The following is a 12,472-nucleotide window of genomic DNA, read 5'->3' as shown; positions in this document are numbered from 1 at the left end:
CTCGAATTTGAATGGTTGAGTGCCTATCAAATTGAAAAATGCCATTTTTAATATTTCATCACCGCCGTTTTGGCCGCAATCTTGGATTAAAAAATTCTAAATCACTTTAGAGTAGTTTACTGCCCATGTTCGCATAAATGTCCCATATGCAAAAACAGCAAGCTGAGAAAAACGTATTTGAAGTTTGTCCCATACATAAGGCTACGAGTTAAGTTTTCGCGAAAACACTGGATTTTCTCCTGATTTCTAGAACAAAGTAGTGGATGTTATAGGCTTTTCTGAAAGAGCACACGATTTTGAACCAAACTGCATAATTAACTCAAAAACGACGAAAATGCATATGGGACATTTATGCGATCATGGGCAGTTTAGGGGTCAAACTTAAGCTCAACAATCATAAATAAGACAGCCAAATATTTTGTTTTTGCAATTCCGTCGTGAAACTACTTTCTTTTCCTGTCATTCTTGAACGATGAAACAGCCTACTTTTCTGTACCAAAAATCACTGAATCGAATAGTAACCCTTTTCAAATCAAATGCTGAAAAGTTCTACTTTTCAGCACTGAAATGGAGCACTTTTTAGGAACATTTTTTTATTTAAACGATTCATTGACTCAATGCATGGACATTTGTCCAATAATTCAGTTCAAAGGGTGTTCCGGAATTGCAAAAAAAAACGTTGTACTCAGTGAACCTCGTTGGATTAATGTACGACTCGTGCTGAAAAAATCCTCTTTTTGCAACTTGTTGCATAAACTTCTTTTTCGTGATTCGATTATCCGAAGTGAAATTTTGCCAATCCTTTGGATAATTGAGTCTAGACTGTATTTATTATTTATGTAGGGAGATAACCCTTTAAAAATGATCATTTTTTTTTTTAAACTGATTCAAGTTCTTTGAAAGCTATTTCTCGAAGCGCTTTAAATTACCATCTACCGAGTTCAGTATCATTCAAAGATATTCCGTTCTTTTTTTTAATTTTGCAAAAACACAAATAAAATTCACCCGGCCTTAATAACATTACTTGATTACAGAATTCATAGATGAAATTCATCTTATAATTTTATTCATCATTATTTTCAAAACAATAAATACAAAGAGACTAAGTTTTTTTAAATGTTGCTCCTCCCAATTAAACTTGAACCCAAATGCGATAAAATTTGCGATAAGAAAGCATATCTCCTGTCAACGATTCAAATTTGATTGCAAAAAAAATATGTCAGTGAAAAGAACACTCTTTCAAACAATTAATGTTTTATATGATCTCAGTTGTGCTGGGTTTCAAAAGGAAAAACACTCCACAAATTTACATTTATGACGAAATATAAATATTTTCGATCAGATCTCAAGTTTGATTTATGGTTCTAAAGGGTTCCGTTGTAAAATCTTAGCGCCCTAAACCCAATTTAAAATTAGCATATCGTTAAACAAACTCCAACACAATCCAGCTCAAAATTCTGCATTTCTTCAAACAGAAAAAAAACACCAATGTCCTTGAACTAAACCGGCATCGTCTTCTCACATGTCACACCCCGGCAAGCATTCTACTTTCTTCGTCTACCTGAGCAACGACGACGACGACAGCGACAGCTCAAACAGCTGTAGCGAAGCGAAAAGGAAACCCAAAAAGATGCCGAAAGGACAACGAACCTACACTGCACGACAGCAGCAGCAACACCAACAACTCCCTCCTTCGACGTTCCATTTTCATCCAATTTTTGACGAAGCAACAAACAAAAAAAACTGGAGAAGGAGAAAGAGAAACACGAAAAACCATCAATCCAAATTATTGTATTTTCATGCAGTCATCAGTATTATCATCGTCATTGCGAATGCAAGGCATCGTGTTCAGAAGAATCTACAGAAAAACGAGACAACGCAACGCAACGTCAGAACAACGCACACGGCATGTGAGCACTTCACGAGCTAATACACGCAAGACCCTTGTGCAAAGGGAACGCAAAAACAACTCTCACACACAGAAGAAAAAAATAGGGACACTTCCCAAACTTTGGTCCCGTAAAGGAAGCCGCACCGAAAAACGCATTATTATTTGCCCAGCTCACCGTGCTTCGGCAGCTGAACACACGCGCTCCCTAGTACGCGACTGAAAAAAGAGTCATGTGTGAGCTTGAACCGCTGCACCGCGCGCTGTATTACCGCATCGCTCGCCATCGCAGCAAGCCTCGGCAGACGAAGCTGCATAACTTCATTTTTCTTTTCATGTGTTCTCCTTCCCCTCCTAACCCGCTCCGCCACCGGATCGCCGTCAACGACGGCCAGCTCTTTGCCAGCAGGGCCTCCTACGACTCCTTCGCGCCGGTCTTTCGCCGCCGCTCTACGACGAGCGCTGAAGCCGTAGCGTGACTGCTATTTCGAGCCAGTCGGTATACGATACGGCGAAGGCAGCTTCAAAAGAGAACCAACAAAAAATAAACAGCGCACCAATACCAGGGCACGGAGAATGCGCGATTACGGTGCGATTAATCGAGGCTACACACGGGAGTGCTGAAGCGGTGTTGGTGAGCACGCGATCCAGTCGTCGTCGAAGACGACGACGACGGAACGGGAGAGATGGTAACTATGGAGATGTGCTCAAGTGGTGCGGAGCTCGTGGAAACGGAGGAGGGCGCGGATTACCAATGTAAATGAATGAAATTTATGCACAAAAGCAAACATGATGCAAAGAAGTGGAAGAGGAACGTTGGTGAGCGTAGCAAAGGAGGGTGGCGAACCTGCTACGGTCGGAACTTGGAGGGGACAGGACAAGCAGTAGCGGGTGACATATTCTCTATCCATTCCGCGCGTATGACTGTGAAGTGGTCGTCGGACGTTTGATGTCGACGACGCCATGTTTTCGGGATCTTTTTCCTCTCGTGCCGCGGTAATATGTCTCTCCGCAATGATGATGACAGCGATTATTCACTCAGAGTGGAGTGGAGAGTGGGAGCGAGCAAGCCACTGCCGTCGAATCCCTGAAGTGGCGATGTCTCTTTCTCCAAGAGTCGGCATTAATTAATTAGCGCCTACTCGAGATGGAAGTAATCTAAATGGATTAAGAACTTAATGACGGTAGATGAGGACCCGGTTGCCCAGAAGAAGCAACAACCAGGCCATGAAATAAACAGAACAAGTTTATTTTGAGAATGTTTGGTCCAAGTTGGCGACGTTTCAGCACACTAGAAGAGCGCTTGCTGTCAAAGTTGGAGAACAGTCACAGTTGGCGGATATGAAGAAATTGTCTCGATTTTCGGCGAGATTCGAACGCTCTTTGACAGCTCTGGAATCGGCGACTTAACCGTTGAGGTCGAGTCGAAGTCGGCAAATTCTGAGAAGCCAGAGTCGCTGAAGTCGGTGTTGGCTTATTATGAACAACTTTGCATGGAAGTTGTTGTTGAAGCTGAAGTCGGTTTTTATTGAGCTGGAGTTGGAATCGTTAAATCTCATGAAGTCGCTGAAAAAGCTACCCGAATCCGCATCCCTGACAGACATGTCCTGAGTTTTGTCGGAGTTTGAGTTGAAGTCGGTTTTCTAGAACCTGGACTCAAACAAAAGATCCAAGTTGGAAATTCGGTTTCCTGGAAGCCTGCTCCATTCCCTCATTTTTTTGCCGTCACCTTCAAGCCAAAACTTCACTGCATCTGAGCAAGCCCCCGTACAGCCATATCTTCAAGCACCATCGCCTACTCCGTCGTCAACAGCAGTTGCGTCCCAAAAACACGGAGCTGACCGAAAACTCATACATTGCCAGCAGCAGCAGTGCTGCTGACACTTGCACCGGCACCTTCTTCACCGTGTTGGTGCGCGCTCCTCCACACGAAGTCCAAGTGTGCGCCGGTATTGGTGCAAGCGCCGTCACGCACACCACTTTACGGCCGGGTTGCCAGCGCCGAAGGCAGAGAGCATGCTTTCTTTGGGTAAATATTTGCGGAACGGGCAAGATAACAAGAGTAAGCGATCGCTGGCTGGCAACACGGCAAGGCAGTGCAGGCGGGAGTACGGCGGCGAAGAGCCACTCGACGAGTGCGTTGTAATTTATGGAAAACCGGTTTACGGTCTGAAAGCCGCTGTCGCGGCTGGCCGTCGCGCATCTCGTGTTCGTAAACACGGGTCGCGACGAATCGAAGTTGGCATTGAAGTTTGTGTAAACAGTGCAAGCGAACTGTCAAAATTCTAACCTTAAAGAGCGATTGCAAGAGGGGCGTTCAACGCCTACTAGATTCAGCAAGGGTTGACGTTTCTTAACGCTGAAAATGCATCATGAATCAGCACGAATCCGTCACCGGGTTCGCCAGCAAGTCTTGCTGTCCATAACTACGATACACAAGTGATAAGAGAGGCCAACATGCTCGTCGTCTTCTCACACACAGCGATAGAAACGATACAAGCTTGACATAGAAAGAGGGGACAGTGTTGCCAGCGCTGCAGGTGTTAGACGGGTTGTTTGAGAGCGGTTCGATGGTGAATGGCAACACGGCCGCCGCATACAGAGACATAAAGAGAGCTACGAAACTGAATCGCGACGAGACGGAATGAGAAATCATAGAATGGCTTAATTTAATGACAGAGGAGGAAGGGAAAAGAAGAAACAGAAGAGGTGAAAGAATAAAACAGAAAACAATAAACAAACCTTTTCGTGTAAAACCTAGAACCTCTCGGTCTTTCCATTTTTAAGGACGGTAAACAATAAACTCATATGGCAAATTAGGTAACACATAAGGACACACAGGAAAATGAAACACAACCGGATTAATTCAGAAGGGAAAAAATCAATCAATCAGCAATACCCGAAGCTGCGAATATCCTTCAAAGTTTCCGCCGACGCGCTCAATATACACTTCACGACGTTCTTCCTTCACTGCTTCTCACTCTGCGGTAGTATTCCGACAAACGGCAAAGGTGGCCGTAACGTTGGAGGTAAACCGATTTGCCATCGTCAAGTCTTCACCGGACACCGATGTTGGATCAATACTTAGGAAAATCACTGACGAGTCTGGATCCTTTCCAGAACGGTTTAGATTCTCTAGGTATCCAGTTATCCACGGTGGAGCACTCTTTTCCGTCCAACAAAGGACCACCACCAGGTACTTCCTTCACACACTTCGCGCGGCGAGAGCTCCTCCTGAACGGGAGCGCGGATTTCAACGGTACGAGCCGACAGGAATTGTTAAAACGAACTGAAAATTCAACTTCTCGTCGTCTCGTTTGGGCTGTCGGTCGTCGGGGTTTGCTGCCTTGCGCGCTCCTTCCTACCCCAGGCATACGCACACAGTCGCACACGTGTCCTCACCTCACCCATACACATCCGCGTGTACGCCCAGGTCAGCTCTACCCCGGGCTTCGAGCACATAAGGCAGAACAACCAGAGTACGCATGCGTATCGCAATGACGGGCACCAACATCAGCAAACGGCCCACACGAGTCTCCATCGTGCCGACGACAATAACCGCCATTGGCATCGGCACCCTCCTTATGTACGACCCGGAACACCGTCCGCCAAACAGGGACGACACGATACATAACCCTCGTCGTCGCTGACACGACACATCTGGCGCAGTCTCACAAATACACAGCTCCGTACAAGCAGCTTGTGGCCCGTGTCGAACCGACTCAAAAAAAAGGCCATAAATTTTAACAGCATTCCTACCCCTCGATACAGCCTTCAGCGCGCTCCGCGCGCTCCTCGACCCTTTGTTTTGTGCCCACTCCATTCCGTACTCCCTTCCCACTCGATGTTCAGCCTCTCTGTCTCATTTCTACTGCCGCCCGGTCTCGTCGTCGGTTATGCGCATAATATTCCAGAGGGGGGCAGCATACATTAAAGCATACCAAAGACCGTCGCGTTCCCCGCTCTCCTACCCCTCCGCCCGTGAAGCGAGCGTTGCCGATATCGGGCGGTCGTCAATATCCCGCCGACCCGCCGTTTTGATCGGGAGTTCGTTTTTTGGGTTTAATTTTTCATCATTCTGCTGTGTGTGCGCGCGCGTTTGAAGGGTTTCTTCTTGTTGTTGCTTTCTTCGATGCGGAGTTGGTTCACAGTGGGACAGAGTTGAAGTTTATTGCCACAATTTGCGCCAATTTAAGGTTCTAAATCAATGTTTGTAGTTTTCGAGATCGGGGATTTAAAATTGACATTTTGACGAAAATTGCCACAACCAGGACTTAAGAATGTTCCAATGGGAGGACTTTTACCGAACCATGTGATTTTGGCCAATATGGGTACAGTCCTGACTCGATTATCCGAAGCCTTGATTATCCGATGTTTCGATCATACAAAATTCAATTATCCGAAGTTAGGTCATTTGATGGACCGAGCCACTTAGCCCAGTAGTAACGCTTCCGCCTCGTAAGCGGTAGATCGGGGTTCAATTCCCGACTCGGACCAGCACAATAGAGTTTTTTTTTTAAAGGTCCAATAAACCAAATTTTCAGATTTTGCTTTTTGGATGTTTTTGAAATCGCCTTGAGTCAGGGGTATTAAAAAACACCCAAAAAGCAAAAACTGAAAATTTGGTTTATTGGACCTTTTCAAAAAAAACTCCAGAACTGCTGATCTTTTCCCTTCTGGATTCGAATGCTTAGTAAGGGGAAGGTAGTGTATCGTCACAAACTGGACCTTATCAAGACACCTTAGGAAGACAACCTATGTAATGTTAACATTAACCATAACAAGTTAACATTAAGTTGATTTATAAACTGTCACTGAATCCGCTTTGTAAATGCCGGCCCCGATACTCTTCACGGGTGTTTCCGTCAGGAACAGGGAAAGATTTACTTTTTTTAGATCATCTGATGGTTTTTAGGGGAATTCGGATAATCGAATCATGAACATTTTTATTTTTTCTTGCTTTCAACATAAAATTTGAGTTCTGCGTCACTATTTCAGTCAAATTTTAATAATTGATTGCCTGTTAAATTACAATTATTTGATGACCTCCATTTATGCCGCCATATTTGATTTACAATTTAAAATAAGACATTTTTTATGCGATTCGAATATCTGAAGTGATTCAAGACTGAATTTAAAAAATCTGGTCATGTTTGTTAACAGTTAACCACATCTTTTTAAAAGGCGAATGCACGAAACAAAACGTAACTTAATCCACCTTTAGGTGGTTGGTGCCTTCCTCACATTCATAAAGTCAATACATTCAGTAAAAATAGCAACATTCCCCCTTAACATGTTTAACAAATCAACTTTATTACTCATTTCTTTTGATAGGGTTCGCAGACCTTCAATATTTCTGGCTCATCGCAAGGTCTGATAAAAAAAACCTATTCAATGACAGTTTGCATGGAAGATTCAGACAATATTTCTATCACAATATCTGAAATCCGGCCTCCAAAAAGTGTATAAATAACACTTAAGTACTAATAACTTTTGAAAGGGTTGTCAGATCCTCGATGTTTTAGGCTCACTTGAAAGGTCTTTTTAATACCTTTCTGAAAATGTATAACATGATAGATTTTCCTGCAAAAAACACCCTTTTTACAATCTTCCGGACATACGCCTAAATCGTTTTTTTTAGCATAACTTTTGAAGCACTTAACTAAACATGTTGATTTTAAATAGAGTCCTATTGGACCCCACGACGGATTGAATGAAACTAATACGATCAAAATCCGTTCATCCAGTCCGGAGATAATCGCGTGACATTTTTTTTGTCCAGCCACCTACACACATCCACACAGACATTTGCTCAGAACAAGATTCTGAGTCGATATGTATACGTGAAGGTGGGTCTACGAGATCAAATTAATAAGTTCATTTTTCGAGTGATTTTTATAGCCTTTCCCCAGTAAGGTGAAGAAGGCAAAACAATGTTTTTATTAGATGATCATTACGAAAAAAATGAATTATCTATAAGCCGATTATCTAATTCATTCAATAAACTAGACCAAGGTATTCACGAAGATTCGAACACTCCACAAATAGATGCCGTGTGCTCTCTTGTACTAAACTTGCTGGGGTTCCTATCACACGGGCATCGAAATAATAAATTCTAGATTGAATTTGAACTATCCCCTTTAGTTCTGAAAACCTTATAAAAATACTATGAAAACATCATCATCATTTAATTATTTCTAGATGAGATTTCCTGAGACGTTTCAAAATAAAATTAAAAATAAAATGTCGAAATTGCTTATTTTCAATCAAAAAATTCCAAACAAAATATGATAAACAAATAACTCAATATTTGTAGTTGCAAATAAATTGTATCTAAATGAAAAAATGTGGCATAAAGTACGATTTCGTTATAGGTACCACTAACTTTTGCACTTTTTCAAATTAAATACCGAGCTACAATTTAAACCCAAACTGTCATCAGGGGTGACATTGAGAAGTTTGTATGACCCAATCTCACCCCAAGACTCAATGTCACCCTTGATGACGAAATACTTGAATTTTAATTGCATTTTTTATAGGCTTTTTATGCTGTTTTCAACAAGCTAAATTTTTGTTTAAATTTAAATAATTTGGGAAAACGCGTGCAGGACATTTTGCCAAAGAACCTTTGGCCAAATGAATATAGACATTTTGCCAAAGGGAAAAAAATGACAGAATACAATTGTAAAAAAATAAGTAGTTGAAAGTAAAAAAAAAGGGTTTTTTGTGAGTTTTACATTCTATCAAACATGAGCAGTCCATTGGATTACTTAAAAGACGATTTTTATATTTTTTTGAGTTTTTGGACTGTTTTGAATGTTATAAGGCTGGTACAAATATTTTTAAAAGTTTTTGTCACCCCCCCCCCCCCCCTTCAAAATTGGCCCGAAAAATCAGGGGGCAAAAAAAATATTTTTACAATAAACTTCAAAATTTCAATGAAAATTCAAGGGCAACTAGCTGAAATCAAATTAAAATACATTCTCCTGCGTTTAAAATCATTTTTAGCATGTTTGGGTTTATTAAAAAATCTTAAGATTTTTTGAAAATTTTCGATGCAAAATCTTTTTTTTTCGATACAATTTTTGTTTTTGTCAGATCTTAGATTTTTTGAAAACTAATGATTGCAAAACAACTGAACTAGTGTAAAATGCATTTTAAAACACTTTTTTCATTTAAATGCACCCAACCGGCAGTCGCATGATTGTGATGCATAGGGGGATGGCGTCGCTATTTTTCGATCACGTTTTCCACTTTTTCTCCATCGAAACCGTCTACTTTATCGACTTCATTTTGCTGGGCGAGATAGGACGCCGTCTATTTTTAGACGATGGCTCAGCACTTTCCCACTCTTGCACTTCAAAAAACCAGATGGCAGCACGATGTAACGCCACGTCCCTATGGCGGCATGAAAGTATATCAGAATATGCATGAAATCTGTCCTCATGCATTTTTTGCGATATAGGAGTATGACATTTTTGCCCGTTACCGACAATTATCGACATTACCGACGGCTTTTTGGTTGTATTTCACAAAAAAAAATCACTTAGCAGAACGAGAATTGAACCACCAACTTCTTGGTTATTGATCCGACACGCTATCACCGCGCCATGGACGCTTGATAAAAAGTGAGTGAGAGAGCACCAACATATGCTTCTCTTTGGAGTGTTGCTCGGGGACGGGCCAGCATTATATGTGTTGGTGAGAACTGCAGATCGCTGAAATTTTTACACGCGGGCAAAAATGATCTACGGGCTTGCTGCAAAAAATGTTATAAAATGTGACATTTTCTGCAGCAAATCCAATGTTGCAGATATTGAGATATATTTTTCCTCTGGGTGTGTGAAGATTATGGCTTGTTATTTAAATTTTTATATTTTTTTATTTTTTTGCCTCCCCCCCTTGACCTCGGCCAGGGCCGAGGGACAAACACTTTTTTAAATATTTGCATCGGCCTAAGCAGCCCTTTTGAAATAAATTGGATTAAAAAAATATCTTTAAGTTTTTTGTGGTACCTGTTCTTTGAAAACAAACTGGTTCAAAAAAAGATGAATAATTATGACAGATCGATAGTTATGACAATTTGTTTTTTATTTTGCAATCTTTCAAACATGAGCAGTTCTTTGAATTATTCAAAAGGTGATGTTTTTTTTTGTGAAACGGTTTGTGAACCAGAGCTTTTGCACCAAGATTTTTGTTACAGACATTTTAGTATTTTCAAATCGGGAACTATTGATATGATTTTATTCATCCCCTAAAGTACTATCTTCAAAGTTATTTACAACAAATTTAAACTTGTTTTACCATCAGACTGTTTCAGGCATGGTTCCTGATTATCTAATCAAAGATCACAAATCACTCAAGGAGCTATTACACTACCGCAAACAAACAAACAAACTCGCTCTTTATCGTGTTTGACAGTTTGCAAAACTCGTAACGATTGATGAGGAAGTGACAAACGTTAGGAAACGGTCAGAGCAGTTTTTCATCGCGCTAAATTTAAGCTCGAGAAAAAAAAAATTAATGTACTTTTTTTAAAAAAAAGGCGAGACACAATAGCTCACAGGACCTTAAAAAAACTCTAGATTTGTTTTGCAATCATAAGTGTTAACAAAATCAAGTTTTATGGAGATTTTTTTTCGAAGACGAAACTTTTTGTGGCACTGTACACTAGAAATTCAATAATATATGGAAGATTCTGAATGAGCCCAAACGTGCAGGTTAATTCATTTTCAATTGTTTTCAGTTGGTTCAGTTGAGCGCTGCAATTATGAGCAATCTATTTCTCACAGCCTTTATTTATTATATAAATCATTTCATTTAGTTTAGACTGAATTCTGAATAATTCATTGATTTTAACCACCAAACTCCTTCATCCTCTCCCACTATTCAACTCAACGCTTCTTCTTCCAATTCCCTTATTCCCACCGCCAACCAACAAACACGAGCGAGTTGCCGTTCGAAACGAAATTGTCGATCTCTTGCTTCTCGCCTGCTACGACCGTCGTCGTCCCGGGCCCTCGTTCGTATTTGTTCTCTCTCATTCGACTGAATCGGCTTACACCCAGAGCTCTGAGCAGCCCGACAAGTCCGACGGACCGGTGCTTGCACTCCGTTCTCTCTTCTCTTCTATCCTGCTGCTGCTGCTGATGTTGCTGCTGATGTTGCTCTGCCTGCTGACGGATTCTTTCGATTCTTTGCAAAAGGCTCTTCAGGGGTCGACTCGTTGGTTCAGCGAGAGGAGGAGGGAGGAAGCATGAAGGGTAGGACACAAAAGCAATATGAAAAATGTCTGTTCTTTGTACACCCCTCGCGCGTTTCAGTCTTCCGTTCCTCACCACCCCTAACCAAGGGAAAGAACCGAGATGCAGAAAAAACGACAGAAAATTGAGCAAAAGATTAAAATTGATGAGGGGAAACGAAATGGGAATTAGATTTATGCGCCAGTTCGTTCCCTTCGTGTGTATGTTGCTCGCTGAGCGCTGGATAATAGTGTGGTGTTCCCTTTGGCTTCTTCTTCGGCTTGTTGTTCTGCTGATGTTTTTTAATGACTTTCCGTCAGGCGAGGGTCCCGGCAATTTCGAACGACGAGGGTTCTCGACGTAATAAGCGACGTAGTTATCGGCTCCGCAGGGCATTATATTCCACATTCCCTCCCTTTTTTCCATTCTATAAACACCGAGTGATTATCTGGCAACATTAATCGGGGACCGAGAGTTTGCTACAAGTTCCACTCAGTACAAGGTTCTTCTTCTTGGATGTACAAGAAAAGAAAAAAAGTACAAAAACGTTACGTTATGTACAAAATATGTTCGATGGTATGTTGCTTTGCGCGTTTCCCCCCGGATCAGCAGAACGAATACAACAACGAGAGGCTAAAGTACATGAAACGTACAAATGCGGTCCAAAGCAATCCCCGATGGTATGCTAATGGAGACACACCACGCCAAGAGGGACGCCATTTTGGAGAAGCAGTCGAATGTGACTACTAGTCAAGTGGCATCCTGAGTCACCGTACTACAGGGATAGGGAGTTCGAATGGCATTGTGCTAAGAAGGAGGGTACTGATGAATTACTTATCATCCCAAAAAGCACAAGAGTTAAGAGGAACTAAGAGGAAATAGCTCTCTAATAACGCACGCTCTCAATATCATTTTTTAATAATCGGTCCTAGAATCATTATTCTATCAGATTTGTGCATGAAATATTGCTACAAGAACAAAATGCCATGTTTGCGTTCTTAGATCAGTAGCTCAAGAGCATTTACGTCTCAATCCAAATCCAACCAGATCTGTCACGTTCAATCAATGGCCGCAAAAAAGTCATTTTTGTTACACCATATTGGAGTTACAAAACGTTAAAATTCATTTTTGCAATTCCGTCATGAAACTACTTACTTTTCCTGTCATTCTTGAACGACGAAATAGCCTACTTTTCTGTACCAAAAATAACAGAATCGAATAGCAACACTTTTCAAAATAAATGCTGAAAAGTTCTACTCTTCAGCACTCAAATGGGTGCTGAAAAGTTTAACTTTTCAGCACTTGTTTCGAAAAGTAACACTTTTCAACATTTTTTGATTTT

At 41.3% G+C, this 12,472-nt stretch overlaps 1 protein-coding gene across 2 annotated transcripts in view; it reads right to left on the bottom strand.

Moving 5' to 3' along the window:
• Positions 1-5,219, bottom strand: part of LOC120413978 (polyhomeotic-proximal chromatin protein-like) — a 53,387-nt gene extending 48,168 nt beyond the window's left edge. Inside the window, exon 1 of one of the 2 annotated variants that reach the window (XM_052709259.1) lies at positions 4,631-5,219. In XM_052709259.1, the coding sequence (XP_052565219.1) occupies positions 4,631-4,668 (38 nt within the window). In that variant the 5' untranslated portion in view covers positions 4,669-5,219. The remainder of the gene's footprint in view (positions 1-4,630) is intronic. The other variant, XM_052709258.1, reaches the window with a different exon arrangement.
• Positions 5,220-12,472: the final 7,253 nt, after the last annotated feature.

Source organism: Culex pipiens, chromosome 3 (genome assembly GCF_016801865.2).
Source record: "Culex pipiens pallens isolate TS chromosome 3, TS_CPP_V2, whole genome shotgun sequence".
NCBI classification, from domain to species: Eukaryota; Metazoa; Arthropoda; class Insecta; order Diptera; family Culicidae; genus Culex; species Culex pipiens.
Note: the sequence above shows the minus strand (reverse complement) of the source record. Positions and strands in the feature narration are given on the sequence as shown.